At 38.0% G+C, this 16730-nt stretch overlaps 1 protein-coding gene across 2 annotated transcripts in view; it reads left to right on the top strand.

Moving 5' to 3' along the window:
* Positions 1–16730, top strand: part of RCAN1 (regulator of calcineurin 1) — a 112450-nt gene that overhangs the window by 84004 nt on the left and 11716 nt on the right. The window contains exon 1 of one of the 2 annotated variants that reach the window (XM_069074963.1): positions 11321–11645. The exons of the other annotated variant lie outside the window; for it this stretch is intronic. Within the exon in view, the coding sequence (XP_068931064.1) occupies positions 11559–11645 (87 nt within the window). The 5' untranslated portion in view covers positions 11321–11558. Of the gene's footprint in view, positions 1–11320; positions 11646–16730 lie in introns of those variants that run through there. 2 annotated transcript variants of the gene reach the window in all.

Raw genomic sequence — 16730 nt, 5'->3', positions numbered from 1 at the left:
CTGTGATTGAACAAATGAATGTACTTTACTAATGATTGGAAACTAATCTCCATTTGAGAAGAGGGGCTTTGTGATGATTGACTAAATGAATGTACTGCCTAGGGGTGTAGTAGTATTTGGAAAAGGGGCTTTGTGGTTGATTAAATGAAAATAATGTCCAGGGGTGGAGTAGTACTTGATTGAATTACATTTGGTGAATGTTGTATTTTGAATTATGTTATATGTTGATTTTCTCTGTTCTTAATTTGTCACTGAATAAAATGGAGAGCAGCTATGCTGGTATTTTGATCCTTGGGAAGTTGCCTTTGCTTGGCATTACAGCCCTGAGCTTAATCTCCAGATAAAGTTTTTGGTTTGATTTCCCAGTAGCAGCCACCACTGATCCTTACAGTGGGGGTGATTATTTTGTAAACTATTGGAAAGAATGAATTGCTTCCTGGTGTGTGTCATTTGTCTGCCATTAATTTACCTCAATGCTATCAATAATTCCTTTCTCAGAGGTTAAGGGTTGATCCAAAGTGTGGTGTGTTTGTTTTGCATTTACTGTCTTTTATGTCTTGGCAGGAAATATACTGCCTTTTTTGTATAATTTGTAAGCAGAACTGAATTGAGCACCTATGGATGTAATAAAAATGTCACCTACATATTTCTGATCTTGCAGAAACAGTTTGAAAGCCTCAAAAAAAATGGGTGTGGATGCAAATTATCCTTAGCAGAATTAATGAATTCGAGCTCCTTAAAGTCAGGGATTCTTCCATTTGGGTCTTGGTACCATCTGAACCTAGTACTGTGCCTGTCATATGGAAGACATTCATTACTCTTTGCTGGATGTGATTCAGTTTTTTAAAAGGGTTTCATTTAGATTCCAGATATGACAAAAGGCTTACATCCTATTTTTTTTCCTTACTTCACTGTCTTCTATTATAATCAATTTTTAGCTTTTAGTGCCCTGTCAATTTGTGCCCAGGGATGTATTAGACAATACGAAATACCAAATGAGAATGACACAGCCTCCCCTCTCAAGGAGCTTAGAGACTGATTCCTACCTTTTTGATTATTTAATGTTCACTCAGAGACAGTGTAAGTAAGGTGGATTTTATTGTAAAAAAGGTGGATTTTAGTGTATGTAAAAGGAATTTTTGCTATTTCTTAGAGATTAGTTTCCCAGGATCCATAGCCATAACAGTCTCTTGTTCCCAAGGTGTTAGATATTAGTTCTTACAGTTATGGTTCAAAACATCTCCACCATGCTTGCACAGCAAGCACGTTTATCATTATATAATGATAAATAAAATAAACATCCACTGTGACTGTGCAGTGAGATACAGGGTGATGTAAACTTGTGAGGCTTTTGCTGGGAATATGCCTCTTTGTCTGTTGCCCCTATAAAACAGGTTCTCAGTGGTCAGTGAATGGGGAACGTTAGGGTTGAATGCACAAATGCTGTGTGTGCCTCAACTGGCCCCCATTGAGGCTTAGGGGGAACCTTAGGGTTGAGTGCACAGATGCTGTATGTGCCTTGATTGGTCCCCATCAAGACTTGGGGGGAATCTGTGTTTGCCTCAACTGGCCTCCATTGAGACTCAAGGGAATTTAGGGTATGCACAAGTAGAGCTTGTCTTGACTGATCCCATCAAGACATAGGGGTAGTTGTCCCCCTTTCTAGCTGGCCCCTGAAAGAAGGGTGATTAGGGAATGTTGTAGGAGCTTGTCCTCCCATTATCAGCAATATTTGAGAGAACTCTTCTGAGAGAACTAGACTAAAATACAGTAAGATTATTAACCCCTTCTTAGTGTCTTTCCTGTCTGACCAGATCAAGAATGAACCTGTGCTAGCAGCCATCCTGTGTACTGTGTTTATTTGTCTTACAGACAGATACTAAACTTTTATGCCTATAGTATTCTGCCTGATGAATTACTACTGATATTTTGACCCCTAACTCAAATGCTACATCTTTCTATAAACCTTTTCTGATCTCCTTTCCCTCTTTCAACACAGTTCCTATTTCACTTTTCACCACTTTGGACCTCATCCCACTTTCCATCTCTTTTATGTACTTATTATATTATTCTGTTTTGCTACAGTTATCTGTGTATAGATCATATCCCTTCCTCGACTGTGAGCCCTACAAGGGCAAGGACTTTGTCTTGTCTTAACCTTGGATCTCACCTAGCTTATAGTACAGTACTTTAAGATTCAAGTTTGGGCTAGCTTTAACATGGAAAACAGACCATCAGGCTTAAATCTAAAGGAGGTGATTTAACCTGTGAATGAGTCAATTTGGGTTTGTCAGAATTATCCAGGTGCTTCATGCTTCATGAGACCAAACCAAGAAAAAATGCCAAGTTAAGTTGAACAAGAAAACCTAGTGAATCCGTTGTCCCATCTTCTCATCACCTTAATGCTAACAGTGGTGTAATGGAAAGAGAATAGCATTGCATTTGGAGCCATTACCTGGGTATGAACCCCCCTTTACAACTCATATTGCCAGTGGGAGGAGGCAGCATGTGGAAAAAGTAGAAAAAGCCCTGGATTTTAATCCCAGCTTTTGTTCAGTACTTATGTAACCTTAGATAAATCACATCACCTCTTTGGGCTTCAGTTCCCTGGTCTACAAAATGAAAAAGTTAAACTGAATGACTTCTGAGGTCTCTTCCAGCTACTAATCCTATGATCCGATTACACTGGCCTGATCCACTAACTAACAAGGCTATCGCAGTTTACTTAAACTGTTTACTTAAAAACAGGACTGTGACTCCTGGAAGGGATATGCGAAAAAGAACAAACAGCCAGGCCAAAGTTAGGGTTGCTTTGACCCAGATCATCTGTGAGTATATGTATTTCTGCTGCTTCACTTTTTTCTCCCCCAAATGTAACAAGGTTAAACAGGATCAACCAACACCACTATATGACCCATTCCATGTTTTGTGGGCCAGGCCTAAACTAGGCCAGTCCAGCAATTCAGGTTCAAGATTTAAAATGCAATGAGGCATTGTGGATCATGAAACAAAATTAAAATTAGTTTTTCTAATAGGAAATTAAAAAGAAATTTAAAAGGACACTACATCATGATAAAACATTACTCTCTTCTTCCAGGATAAGGACAGCAAATAGTCAGCTAGATCAGTAAGACATTCCCCAGAGGGCAGCAAGAATTCAGGTAAAGAAAATTTTCTTTCTCCCCAGGCTGAGCCTTATATACTTGTAGAAGCATTTTAAAAAGCCAAATGCCTCCCTTCCTCCACAGGACCAGCCTAATTCATCTGTTCGTTGAGTTATTGCCCCATATATAGAATATGGGACAAAGCTACCCATAGAAAAGAGGTAAGAAAGAACAAGGTGGCAGAGTTGAAAGAGAAGAGAGGAAGAATAAAGGACTATGGAAGCTGTCCCAAAGGGGCTGCAAACATCCCCACCATAGCTTTGCACACCATAACGTAGGCACAACAGCCCAGTATAACCTCATCAAATGACAATACTCAGCACCCCACCCACTTATTCACACAAATCCAACACAGCTCCTACCACACCATATTTTGTCTTCTTATCCCCAGTTTAAGGTAATACAGGGGTATATTTATATTCTTCCACTAATTAATAAAATTTCAACATTTCCCAATCAGCTAAGGCCAGAGTCCTTAACAGTTGATCACATTTGTTTAATAACTGGAAAAGCCCCCTAATCTTCTTGGATTAAATAAATACTAAGGTTACTGAATAAACAATGTATCAACAATTAAATCAATAATAAAGCAAAAACAGGTAATTATTTACCTGAGAGAATAAGCAACTAGGTAGAATAGTAGATAAAGTACTGGTCTTGGAATCAGGAAGACTCATCTTCATGAGTTCAAATCCATCCTCAGACACTTTCTAACTGTGTGACCTTGGGCAAGTCACTTAACCCTGCTGGCCTTAGTTCCTCATCTCTAAAACGAGCCAGAGAAGGAAATGGCAAACCACTCCAGTATCTCTGCCAAGAAAACTCCAAATAGGATCACAAAGAGTTGGTCATGAATAAAACAACCCAATAACTGAGAGACTAATCACAGTCAGTCTATCCGTTATTACTCAAGACTTCACTTCTAGAAACATAGTTCCACACTATTGAATTCATTCAGAATAACAAATAAGTTTTCTTTGCAAGATAAAGATTTGATCAGTTCCATCAAGAAAAAAGGCTTCTCCTTCTTCTTTCCTGTCTTCTCCAGCTTCTTTCAAGCCATGACAGTAAAACCTTTTTATGATTCCTGGTTTGGACCCTGCTTTTCCGTTAGACACTGCCCCTTGCCTCTGACCTTTTGAGTTCCTGAACTTGTCTGCTTGGACCCACTAAAGTTCCTTACACCTAAATATACAGAAATTTCTTGGTAGTCCCCTTGGTAGTCTCCATTCCTCCAATAGATAAGATTAACATCATGGACCCTAACCAACCATACCCCTTGATTCCATGACCAGCTTTTCTCAATCCATCACTGAACAGAGTCACCAGACTGACAGTGAAAAACTCCCATTTTCACAACATAACTTGTTAATGTTTCCACATTGTAACTACAGCATCTGTAGAAAGAGGCTTTTGAAAGAGATATTACACAAATATGCTCACTTTCTAGTTTCAGAATCATTAATTATCCTTATGATTTGCCTTTGGCTATTTTTTTCATCTTAAATATTCCATGGTCAGTTGGTTCCAATAAGTTACAGAAGAGTGAGTAACCTTTGCCAACTAAGGAAAGGTTGAGGTAATAAGGAAACTTGAAAACAGGAATGCAAAGTATGATTAATGGGATTAGAAACATACAAAGATTTTAACAAACAAGGTAGGATCTTAAAGGTTGTCTAAGGGTGTCCAGTCTTAAGATGGAAATTATTCCTTTTTTATTGAGAAAAATGTAATTTAGCCCCTTTATTGACAAAACTGTATTTTTAACTTTTTCCATTGGTCTTTTGCTTATACCTTTGATCTATTCTACCATACCATGAACTATTCAACACTATTAGTCCTCAGTTTATACCATCTAGATCCCATTTTTGACCTTATAAAAAAAGTTATGATGCAACATATTTCTTTTGTATTATCTCAGTAGTGGGGAGAATGCTGCCCTACCTAATAATGGAAGAACATGCTAAATAACAACATTGTCCCATTAACTCAGAGAAAGTTCACATAAAATTGAAGTTTGGGGTTAAGTGCAACAGGGGACACCCTTTGTTATTAATGTAGCATGTCATTGTCCTTCATAGACAACTCAGTCTTAGATGAGGGGTGGAGAAGAGGGTAAGAACAGGAAAGATTGCTTCATTCTCCATCTAGCTTAAGTTTGCACATCGAAATAAAAAATCTTTTTTTCTTTCTGGTCAATTAATTTGAGCATATGTTCTCAGCCCACATCCTATTTTTGAGGTAGAGTTATAAACTTGTGCCTTCTAATGGAAAAGCTGAGGTAATCTTTTTTTTTTTTTATTAAGCAGTCAGGGTTAAGTAACTTGCTCAAGGTTACACGGCCAGTTATTTCTGGGTGTAGTGCTGAGTATCTGAGCCCGGGATTCGATCTCCAGGTCGTCCCAACACTGGAGCTGGTGCTCTTACTCGCTGAGTCACCTGGCCGCCCCTAAGCAATTGGGGTTAAGTAACTTGCTCAAGGTTACACGGCCAGGTGTTTCTGGGTGGGTGCTAAGTGTCTGAGCCCAGGATTCGATCTCCAGGTCTTCTCAACACTGGAGCCGGTGCTCTTACTCGCTGTGCTACCTGGCCGCCCCAAACTGAGGTAATCTTAATTGGATTGTAAGAATGCTATAATAGGAATGATGGAGTTCAACATAAGCCTCAACTTTTCCTTGTTGCTATACTCAAAAGAACCCCCAAAAATGTCTTCATGAAAACATGTGTGAAATGGCATTTTGAAAGTGCAAGAAAGTACACCAAAGGTATTTGTGATTTTTATAATCCCATTGGGGAAAAAAAACCACACTAAGCTTCCAATTTTCTTCTAAAACTTTAAGCTAATCAAGACATTTATGGGGTACTTGTTTGGGGGTTTTTTGGGGGTAGAGGGAGTGGCTGTTAGCCTTGGCTTTTGTTTTTGTTTTCCACTCTTCTGAGAACATATTTAATATGTGACTCCAAAAAGTTGCAATGACATGGTTCTATTACTGTGGAAACTCCCATTCTTAAATTATTTAAATCATACTTGCAAACAAGAACAAAGCATTTACCTGCCTGTCTGACTGCCAGGAGGCGATGGACATAGAATGAACTTATAAGGAGGATCAGGGCTCTAGCAGGAAACTCTTCAGCTGGAGGGAGTTCAGGCAAGGCCGGCTACACACAGCTAACTTTAACACTCACGTTCCTCCAAGAGGCAGACCCAGCACAGCAAATTGAGATCATTCTTTCTACCCTAAACCTTCACTTCTTGTCTAGCAACAAAATCTTAAGGTTTTAACTTTATCCCACTTCCAGGACCTATTAGCCTTACTTATTACTTATTTATTATTAGCCTTACTACTCCTTGTTGAACCTTTTTGTGATTCCTGGTTTAGACCCTGCCCCTTGCCTCTGACTATTTCAGTTCCTGAACTTGTCTTCTTGGACCCACTAAAGTTCCTTACACCTAAATACACAGAAAATTCTTGGTAGTCTCCATTCCTCCAATAGATATGATTAATATCATGGACCCTAATCAATCATACCCCTTGATTCCATGACCAGGCCTTTCTGAAGGGAAAGGAGATCAGGGAAAACAGTACAATTATTTTACAAATAATAGAATCAAAATCATCTTTAGAAGTGAATCAGTATGATTGATGATACAATGTACCTTAGAGATCATCTAATTCAAACTCCTTTTTTCCTTTTTATGTATGTATCTTCATTCTTCATAGGCTACTGAATACTTGACAAAACTACTTCAAAGTTTGTGTCTAAAAGCTGAGAGATTGTAAATTGAAAGTAATTGTTCACCCAGATTTCCATTGTGGTGGTTATAGCAGTATCAAAGAATCACAGAATAAATGAGCCAGAGGGGACTTTAATAACCAACTAGGCCGAATTCCTTATTTTATAAATGAGAAAACTGAGCTCCAGAAAGATTAAATGACTTAATCCTCTCAGACAGCTAGTCAGAGGAGCTGCCAGGACTAAAGCTTCTCCTTCCTGACTCTCAGGTCAGTCAGTGGTCTTTCCATTATGGAATTGTAGTGGGAGGATTGCATTAGAGGGCTTCATCTCAGCTCTCCATTTTCACTGCCTGGGATGCTCTTCCTCCTCATCTCAGCTTCCTGGCTTTCTCCACCTTTCAACTAAAGTACTGCCTTCAGCAAGAGGCCTTTCCCAGTCCTCTATAAATATAGTGCCTTCCCTCTGAAATTATATTCAATTGACTTTCTGTATGTCTTGCTTTTGCAGTTAGTTGTGTGTGTGTTGTCTCCCTCAACAGATGAGCTCCTTGAGAACAGGGACTGTTTTGTTTTTGTCTTCCTTTGTATCCCCAGCATTTAATACTCAGTGAAGACTTAATAAATATTTGTGGAATTGACTTCAGACTTTTTGTCTATACAGAAGGAAAAGAAAGAGAATAAGGATGTATAGAGTACTGTGTGCCAGGTACTGTGCTCAGTACTTTTTACAAATATTATCTTATTTGACCTTCATAAGAACTCTTCAAGGTAGAGGCTATTATCCCCATTTTACAGTTGAGGAAACTGAGGCAAACAGGGGTTAAATAACGATCAGGGTCACACAGCTAGTAAGTGTCTGAGGCTGGATTTGAACTTGCGTCTTACTGAATCCAGGCCTAGCACTCTGCTGCACCACCAACTATCTATCTCTATTTGCACCCCATGGCCCCAGAAATCTCTTAAATTACTCTTAGGTAGGGCTTATGTCTGAGGTCTCTCCCAAAAGAGGATTAATAGGGTCTCTTCAAAAAGATACTAGCTGTACTAAGAATATTTTTGAGAAAGCCATTTGTTTCCTCTACTGCAAAAGAAGCTGTTAAAGCAAAAAAAAAAAAAAAAGACTTAAGTACACATTAGCACACACTTAAAACATAACACTCTTATTTATACTCCATTATTAATATACTAATGCAAAAACACAGTACTATTAATACTCTTTTATAATACTCCACTGTACTCTTCCAGGAAGTCAATACTTAAAAACATGAAATACTATGGGACTGCTGAACAAGCATCCTACTTTCACCTCAGATTTTACTGACTTATCCAGGGTACATATCTTTCTATCCAGGAATGAATGCAGGACTTAATATGTAACTCCACAAAGTTGTAATGACGTGATTCTGTTACTGTGCCAGTCTTCCTGTTGGTGGTCCACTCCTCTTCTGAGAAGTGTATCATTGTAGGGAGCCGCTCCCGCTGAATCTCCTGAGCCACCAAGACTGGAAACATCCATCTCTTAGGACAGCACTGTTCCATCACCTGTGCCCCAGAAAAGAAATACTGAGCAGAAGAGGCAGCTAAGGACTTGAGACCCAGTTGCCAGCTCCCCTAGGGAAGCTCAGGTTCTCACTAACATGGGCATGTATCCACAATAACTGCTGCTAGGGACCCAGAAAAGGAAGTCCAAAAGAGAGAGGGCAGGCCCTAATGACCCACTCAAAAGACAGAAGCTTCTGGATTCTTCCTAATTCTGGTGCCTTCGCTCTGTTAATTATTTCCAATTTGTCCTAAATATGGCTTTTGTTTGAATGTAGTTGTTTTGTATGTTGTCTCCCTCATCATACTGTGTGCTCTTTGACAACAGGGACTGTCTTTTACCTTTTTTTTCTTTTTCTCTAGCTCTTAACACAGTGCCTGGCACATTGTATGAACTTAATAAATCTTTACTGATTGATTTAATGATTTCATCTTCTTCCTAGCTCAGTTGCCAGTCATCTTTGGCACAACCTAGAGTCACAAGGATCCAGGCACCAACCATAGACTTCTGGATGAGCATGTCCTTTAGCAAGAATCCAGAGCTCAAGGGAAGGGTCCTTGCCCCATGGGAAGTATTCTACTTCAACTCACAACTATAAGATCATTGTATTAAGATTTTTCAGTGATTCTTTGCAGACAATTTGTGGCCCACTGAAACTAGTCATTGAAAGCTAGGGTTTTAAATGGCAAAAACTCACCTAAAAACAGATGTTAACCTTCCCACCAAACTCAATTTAAATGAAACCTTGGATCAAAGGCTGGCTTTGAGGAGCTTTATTTAAGAAGTGTGCCATTTCTTTATCCAATGATAATTCTAAAATCATAAAGTACCAAATAATTTCATTTATTTTATCTGTGTCATCAAATAAATGATAACTAAACTAACTAAAATATAACTTTAAAACATAAGTTGATTGTTGATGTTCTCAGAGCTCTTCCTCAGGCTTACTTGTGTGTTAACTGCTCATGGGAGGAAAGAAAGTAGAATTTCCTCCTCCTTCTTATTCTTCTTCTCATCCATGTTTCTTATTCTCTGTCCATCAAACCTGACTACCTTTTACCTCCCATCTCCTTTTGACAATGTAGTATAGTGGATAGAAAACTGGATTAGAGACAGAATTTGACACATGCCAGCTTTGCTTTGTGACCTCATGAATGTCACTTTGCATATCTTGGACATCGAGACATTTGAACCAGAAAGTCCTTTTTTGGCTTTCATGTTTCCCCACATAACAGGAAGAGAAGAAAGAAAAAAGAGAGAAGATGGTAGAGTAGGTGGAGGACATTCCAGAGCCATTTCTACCCAATCAGAAAGAGTGGAATGAAATTAAAGGCTTCCAAAAAAAGAACCGGAATGCCTTTCCACCTCCTTCCACCCCACCCCAAGCCCTAAATCTATGTCCAGGTTAAGCAGCTGAATCTTGGCAGTGGAATAGCAAGTTCTTTAGTAATAGGCAGTCTAATTAGTGGTCCCCAGCAACCTCAAAGAACAACATTGGCTACGTGGATTAGTGTGTCCTTTATTTTTCAGCAGCTTTTAGAATGTGTACATTTAGATCTTTTCAGATTGAAAGTGATAGTTAATTGGCATAGCAAAGCCTATATAATGTACATAATTTGTCAGCCAGTCAAACTGCATCACAAAGATTATGTTTGACTTTTGGATGAGTTACATTTGCTGTTAAGTTTTTGTCTTGTTTGGTTTTTAAATTACTCACAAAGTTTTAAGAATTCTTCAAAATTCATTTTTAAATTTACATTTTGATTGCTACCACCACTGCTCCTTTACTTTGAAAACTCAAATGCTATTCTATGCTTCACTAGAAAAATCTTTTTAAAATAACCTGCTTGTACATAGGTTGTAAAAAGAAGTTGTAATGACTATTAAGGGCCCAGGAAGCGAAGTACTTTATTAGTACTTTGAATTGGCAAAAATTTTTAGCATTTTCATAAGAGTTTCAGACTTTTGAAGTGGAAAGAACAAAGAATCTAACTATCCTAGTACATTCACCCAGGCTTCTGTGTAATCTTACAGGAAAAATATCCATCTGAACTTTGGTCTTCAGGTAAGGCTGTGCGTTCTGTCTCTGCTCTCCCTTTCAAAACACTGCTCCCCATGAAGCTTAAGAAAGAAGTTTCATTATTGTGTGATTTAAATACATACATACACACATATATATACATACATATATATAATGTGTGTATGTATACACATATATATACATTTAGGTATATATACACATAAAACATATACGTGTGTGTGTAAGTCTCTAGGAGCAGCATACTTTTAGGTTTCAGACAATAAGAATGGTCAAGTTTAAGATTTTCAAAAAAAATTCTTACAGCTCCTTGTAGAAATAAAAACTAAGGGACCCTTTTTTTCTTAATAAAGTACCAAAGCACAACTTAGTGAATAGTAATTGGGATATTCATCCAATCAAAAGTTATATTAGAGAAATTCTATTTCAAAATTAATTTCACTGTTGTATTTATTGATCGAGACAGATTTCAAAATCTTTCCTCTAATCTCCTAATTTGAAATTTTCATCAAGTTTTTCAGAAATCACAAGGATCAAAAATGCTAAGAGATTTGTTTCCAAGTTTCCAAGAGCCTTGAAATTTCCCCTAAGGGTAATTACTGTTTACTTCTATAGACCTTCGTCCTTTTCTGCAGTAACATTTTCCATCCAAGGGAGAGCCATCCCATTCAAGTGAGGAGCATGTTGTCTGAGCACTGAATGGAATTACTACCAATGGAAACTATGCTGCTAGAGGAGTTGATAAAGCAGCTGCTGTGCAAACCTCAGCTGTTTTTTCCATCCTCCCAAAGCACAGTTAATTAGCATAGGGAAAGTGACTAATGTGCTGACGTCACCTCTTTCCAGTAGAAGCTTACATTTTGTCCCTGACTGCCTGTAAGCATGCAGGACTTTATTCAGGAATTTGCTGTCCCATACAGGATACTCTGAAAGCTACTCTTTTTTCCCCAAGGGGCTGGACTACTTTCCTTTATAAATGCTCTCTACCGAAAGAACTTGTAGCTTCTTTAAAAAGTGCTCCACTCAGGACTTTACCACTCTTCTCTCTAGCTACCATTAGCAGTTAAAAAGGAGGCAAGATGCATTTTAGAAATTTTAACTACAGTTTTAGCTCTTTGATTGCCTGTGTTGCACACAGTGATGTCTTCTGCGAAAGTGAAACCAGGGTAAGGCTTCCAAAATTAATGTGATTTAAAAGTTTAACTCTGGGACTTTTAGCAAAAAGGCTTTGGTTGAGTGTCATTGTTATCTTGTGGATTTTAAGAGTTTAAGAAGGATTTAAGATAATTTTATTTTTAAAATTTGAAAATTATCTGCGGCATATTGAAAGAGATTTTTCAGGATACATGTGTTCTCTTTGGCTTGAATCAAAACAGAAGTTAGCATTATGTCTATGGATACTTTACAAAAGATGGTAAATTTTCATCAAAAATTTGTTGTTTGGTGGTACAGGGGATAGAGGTCTGCTATGAAATAGTATTGACACTGAAGAGAACAAATCATTTGCATTTTTTGTGGAAATGGGCTTTACATGATCAATGTTTTCTTTTGTCTTAAACACAGCTTATATCTCTAGTTTGTAAGAAGGAAGAAATACTAATAAAAATCTAAAAGTACAATAGATCATTGAAGTGTGGAGTCTCAGTGCCTTCCTAAAAAGCACAGCATGCTAGTGAATAGAGTGATGCTAATCAATGAAATATAGAGAAATGGTTCACCAAATGAAACCTACGTAATTTTTGTCACCTTATAGGGGTTTTTTTTTCCGTTCTATTTTGCCTGCTAACCTTTCTTAGGATCTAGCTAACTGACCTTTAATACTTTAGTATTTTATATGAATTCTGACAAGTTCATTTAATTTCATCCCTTAACAAAGATAATAAACACTTTACTAAATGGCAACATCTTTTATAGCAACAACAACAACAATAAAATTATTCTTCACTTATTATTTGCAAGGCATTGTGGGGGTACAGCTTGGGAGTACAAAGGCAAAAATAGAAAATCCCCTTGACCCCAAGGAGGTTATAACCCACTGGGAGGGTACAAATAAATATACTATTGGGGGGAAAACAATTAGGGAGGATAGAGAACATTAACAACTGGGAAAATGAGAAAAGTCTTCAGTAGAAGTAGCTCTTGACCTGGGCCTTGAATGAAGCCAAGTCCAAAATATCTAGATGAATGCCCTGGCTGTTCTACTTACTATCTGACCTTAGCCAAGTCACTTATCTCCCTGGGCTTCAGTTTCCTTATATGCAAAACTAGTAATAATACTCATACTAGCTACTTTACTGGGCAGTTCTAAGGATCAAGTGATACCATGTATGTAAAAGTCTTTATAAACTCTAAATGCTCCATGTAAGCTGTTTTTATTATTCACTAAATGTGATCCAGCAGAAAGAGTACATATTGATTGTAATGTTACTTAAGGCAGAGGTTATATATATATTCTTTTTTTATATTGGTTATATTAGTATAATCATGCAAAACATTTCTTTATTAGTCATGTTGTAAAAGAGAACAGACCAAAATAAAAGCCTAAGAAATATAAAGAAAGTTTAAAAAAAAGCATGCTTTGATCTGTATTCAGATTCCATCAGTTCTTCTTCTGGGGATGGATAGTATTTTTCATGAGAAGTCCTTCTGAGTTGTCTTAGATCATTGTATTTCTGTGAATAGCTAAGTCTGTCAAAGTTGATTATCATGCAATGTTACTATTACTGTGTACAGTGTTCCCTGATTCTACTCCTTTCACTTGGCATCAGTTCATGTAAGTCTCTCTTTTCTGAGAGCATCTAGCTCATCATTTCTTATATCACAGTAGTATTCCAGTATAGTCATATACCACAAATTGTTCGCTATTCCCCAATTGATGGGCATCCCCTCACTTCCCAGTTCTTTGCCACTAGAAAAGAGCTGCTATAAATATTTAGGCAGAGTTCCAAATTGCTGTTCATAATGGTTGGATCAGTTCACAACTCCACCCATGGTGCATGTGTCTAAATTTTCTCACATCCCCCTAACATTTATCTTTCTCCTTTTCTGTCCTATTAGCCATATTAGCCTCATACCTATTAGATATGAGGTAGTACTTCAGTATTGTTTTAATTTGCATTTCTTCAATGAATAGTGATTTAGAGCATTTTTTTTAATATGGCTATAGATAGCTTTGATTACTTCATCTGAAAACTGACTGTTTATATTCCTTGACTGTCAATTGGGGAATGGCTCTTATTTTTATAAATTTGACTCATTTCTCCATATATTTGAGAAATGAGGCATTTATCAGAGAAACTCACTTCAAAAGTTTTTTTTGACAGTTATGATTGCTAAGTGTATTTCCCTCCATCTTATTCCCCCCACCCATTTAGTCTATTTTCTCTCTCCTTTCATCCTGTCCCTCCTCAAAAGTGTTTCGCTTCTGACTATTGCCCCGCATCCACTCTCCTTTCTATGACCACCCTTATCCCCTTTTCTTCCTACCTTCAATTTGAATTGTTTCTTTCTGGCTGCTTGTAATATTTGCTCCTTAACCTGTGAGTTCTAGAATTTGGCTGTAATATTCCTGGGAGTTTTCATTTGGGAATCTCTTTCACAAGGTGATTGGTGGATTTTTAAAATTTGCCCCTCCTGCATTTGTTTTCCAGGTCAGTTGTTTTTCTAATAAGATATTTTTCATTGTCTTCTATTTTTTCATTCTTTTGCTATATCTCATAGAGTCATTAGCTCCCATTTTCTCCATTCTAATTTTTAAGGAATTATTTTCTTCATTGAGGTTTTGTACCTCCTTTTCCATTTAATTAATTCTACTTTTTAAGGCATTCTTCAGTAAATTTTGTACCTCATTTTTCCATTTGGCCAATTCTACTTTTTAAGGAGTTCTTTTTTTTCAGTGAATGTTTATGCCTCTTTTTCCATTTGGCAATTCTGCTTTTCAAGGCATTCTTCTCCTTATTGGATTTTTGAACCTCTTTTACTATTTGACCTATTTTGTTTTTTAAGGTGTTATTTTCTTAAGTATTTTTTGTGCCTCTTTTACCAAGCTGTTAACTCTTTTTCATGATTTTCTTGCATCACTCTCATTTCTCTTCCCAATTTTTCCTTTACCTCTCTTACTTGATTTTTAAATTTCTTTTTGAGCTCTTCCATAGCCTGAGACCCATTCATAATTTTCTTGGAGGCTTTGAATGTCAGCATTTTTATTTTACTCTCTTAGCTGGGTGTGTGTTTTGACCTTCCTTGTCACCATAGTAATTTCTATAGTCAGAATTTTTTCCTGTTGTTTGCTCATTTCCCAGTCTATTTTTTTTTACTTTTATCTCTTTGCTAAAATGGGGCTCTGCTTCTAGAGTGAGGACACTGGCCCAAGCTTCAGAGTGTTCATACAGGTGTTTTCAAAGATCCTTCTAGGGACCTGTAAGTTTTTAGTGCTTCCAAGGTTATTGGTATCATCCAAGGAGAGGAGCTACTCTTGTCTGTGAGTGACCACAAGCACTCTTTTCTGCCTTGGAGCTGTGATGAGGGTCTCTGTGCCACTGCAGCTGCAATCTCTGATGTGCTAGTGGTCCACCTCACCCTGGGACTGCCACCCAGAACTGCCTCCTGGACCTGAATATTGGCAAAGCAACAGAGTCCTGCCCCCAGTCCTGTAATATCCTTCTGACCAGCTGTTCGACCCTATTACCATCTGCGGGCTGGAAGCTATGGAAACAGCTGCTGCAGCTGCTGATTCATTCATTCCCAAGGTCAGCTCCTGGTTTGCTGGGACCTGGTCTGTGATGGTATGGCCTCTACTGGACTGCACTCCACTCTCACCCTGATGCAACAGGCCTTTCCTGCCAAACTTTTAAGTTGTCTTGGTCTAGAAAATTATTTCACCCCATCCTTTCGTGGGTTCTGCAACTCTGGGATTTGTTTTAGGGAATTATTTAAAGGTCTTCAGAGGGATTTAGGGAATAGCTCAGGAGAGTCCTTGTCTTCTTCTCCATCCCCTCCAGAGGCTATAATATTCTAACCTAATTTGTACAAATACTAATTTACTAATTGATATTTAGATGTTAGAAATACGAAACTATAACTGAAGGTTCAACAATGTTTATCTGCTTGGAGAATCCTATGATTGGAACTGAAAGCTAAATGCCTCCCCCTAGAGGATAGGGGAGAGTAGTGGAGGCAAGGAAGGCAGTTGCTAGCCCTTCCCTCCCAATAACCTCCAGCAAGGCAGTCTTGAAGGGGCCAAGAATTCTTGAAGTTCTTTCCCAACTCTCCAGTATGCTTTCTCATTCTCTCTGATGTCATCCCTTCCCCAGAAGGTATTTCCTTGTAGCAGCAAGCACCCCAGCATCCCCAGGGTGGCTGCCAACACAGGTTCTTAGATCTGCTTTTCTAAAGGAAAGCAACTCAAAATGGGTTAACAAGCTTACTTTAATCAATCAAACGTATATCATTTACCTAGTTCAGGAGAAAAAGGTCAGCACCCCAAACTTCAGAGTATACAGACAGAAGTTACAAAGTGGAAGTTACAAGAAAACAAAAACATATCAAGTAGACAGGCTTCCAAACTGTCCAACCATTACATCCATACCAAATCACAGTTACCAGAGAGTGAAGCATCAACATCTAGGTTTTCAAAGCCGGGCTCTCAACAGCTGCCCAGAGTCTCATCTGGTCAAATCACACAACACTTCTCAAAGTGAGCCCCAAAACAAAACCTCACATCAGGGATTATATAGCCTTCTGCTGGCTCAGAGAATGTAACAACCTTCTTGACCCACTGCGCAATCACAAAGTATCTCCTGAGAAACATGCCTCCCACCACAGGCTCCAGGTGCACTTAAGCCTAGGGGCAGGGAAGATCTTAAAAATTTACATCCCTATAACATTTCTATACTTCCCTCCCTTACAGCGAGTATAAAGTGAACTTCCAGCCTGAGTTCAAGAGCTTTCCAAGAAGACAAACATTGATAAATCTCCAGTTATATAAGTAAATCAGTCACATAGTTTTTGATTGCTTAAAAAATGATGGCTTGAGAAAGCATAGTAATATATAATCTTGTTCATGCTTTGAAGGAATTGTCATGACATATGTGGGAAAAAAGTTGGTTGGATTTAAGGGAATAGTGATGATAAGGCATTATCAATATGGGGCATACATTCTAGGAATATATTATTTCCTTTTCCATGACTGTTTTGTTTGTTTTTTCTAATTCTTTTAATGTCACCTCTTCTTATTTATAAATTCAGTTATA

The sequence above is a fragment of the Petaurus breviceps genome, unplaced genomic scaffold (assembly GCF_028583685.1).
Source record: "Petaurus breviceps papuanus isolate PSGF00001 unplaced genomic scaffold, PetGlider_PUasm1.0 90897, whole genome shotgun sequence".
Lineage (NCBI taxonomy): Eukaryota > Metazoa > Chordata > Mammalia > Diprotodontia > Petauridae > Petaurus > Petaurus breviceps.
This window is presented reverse-complemented; position numbering and strand designations above follow the sequence as displayed.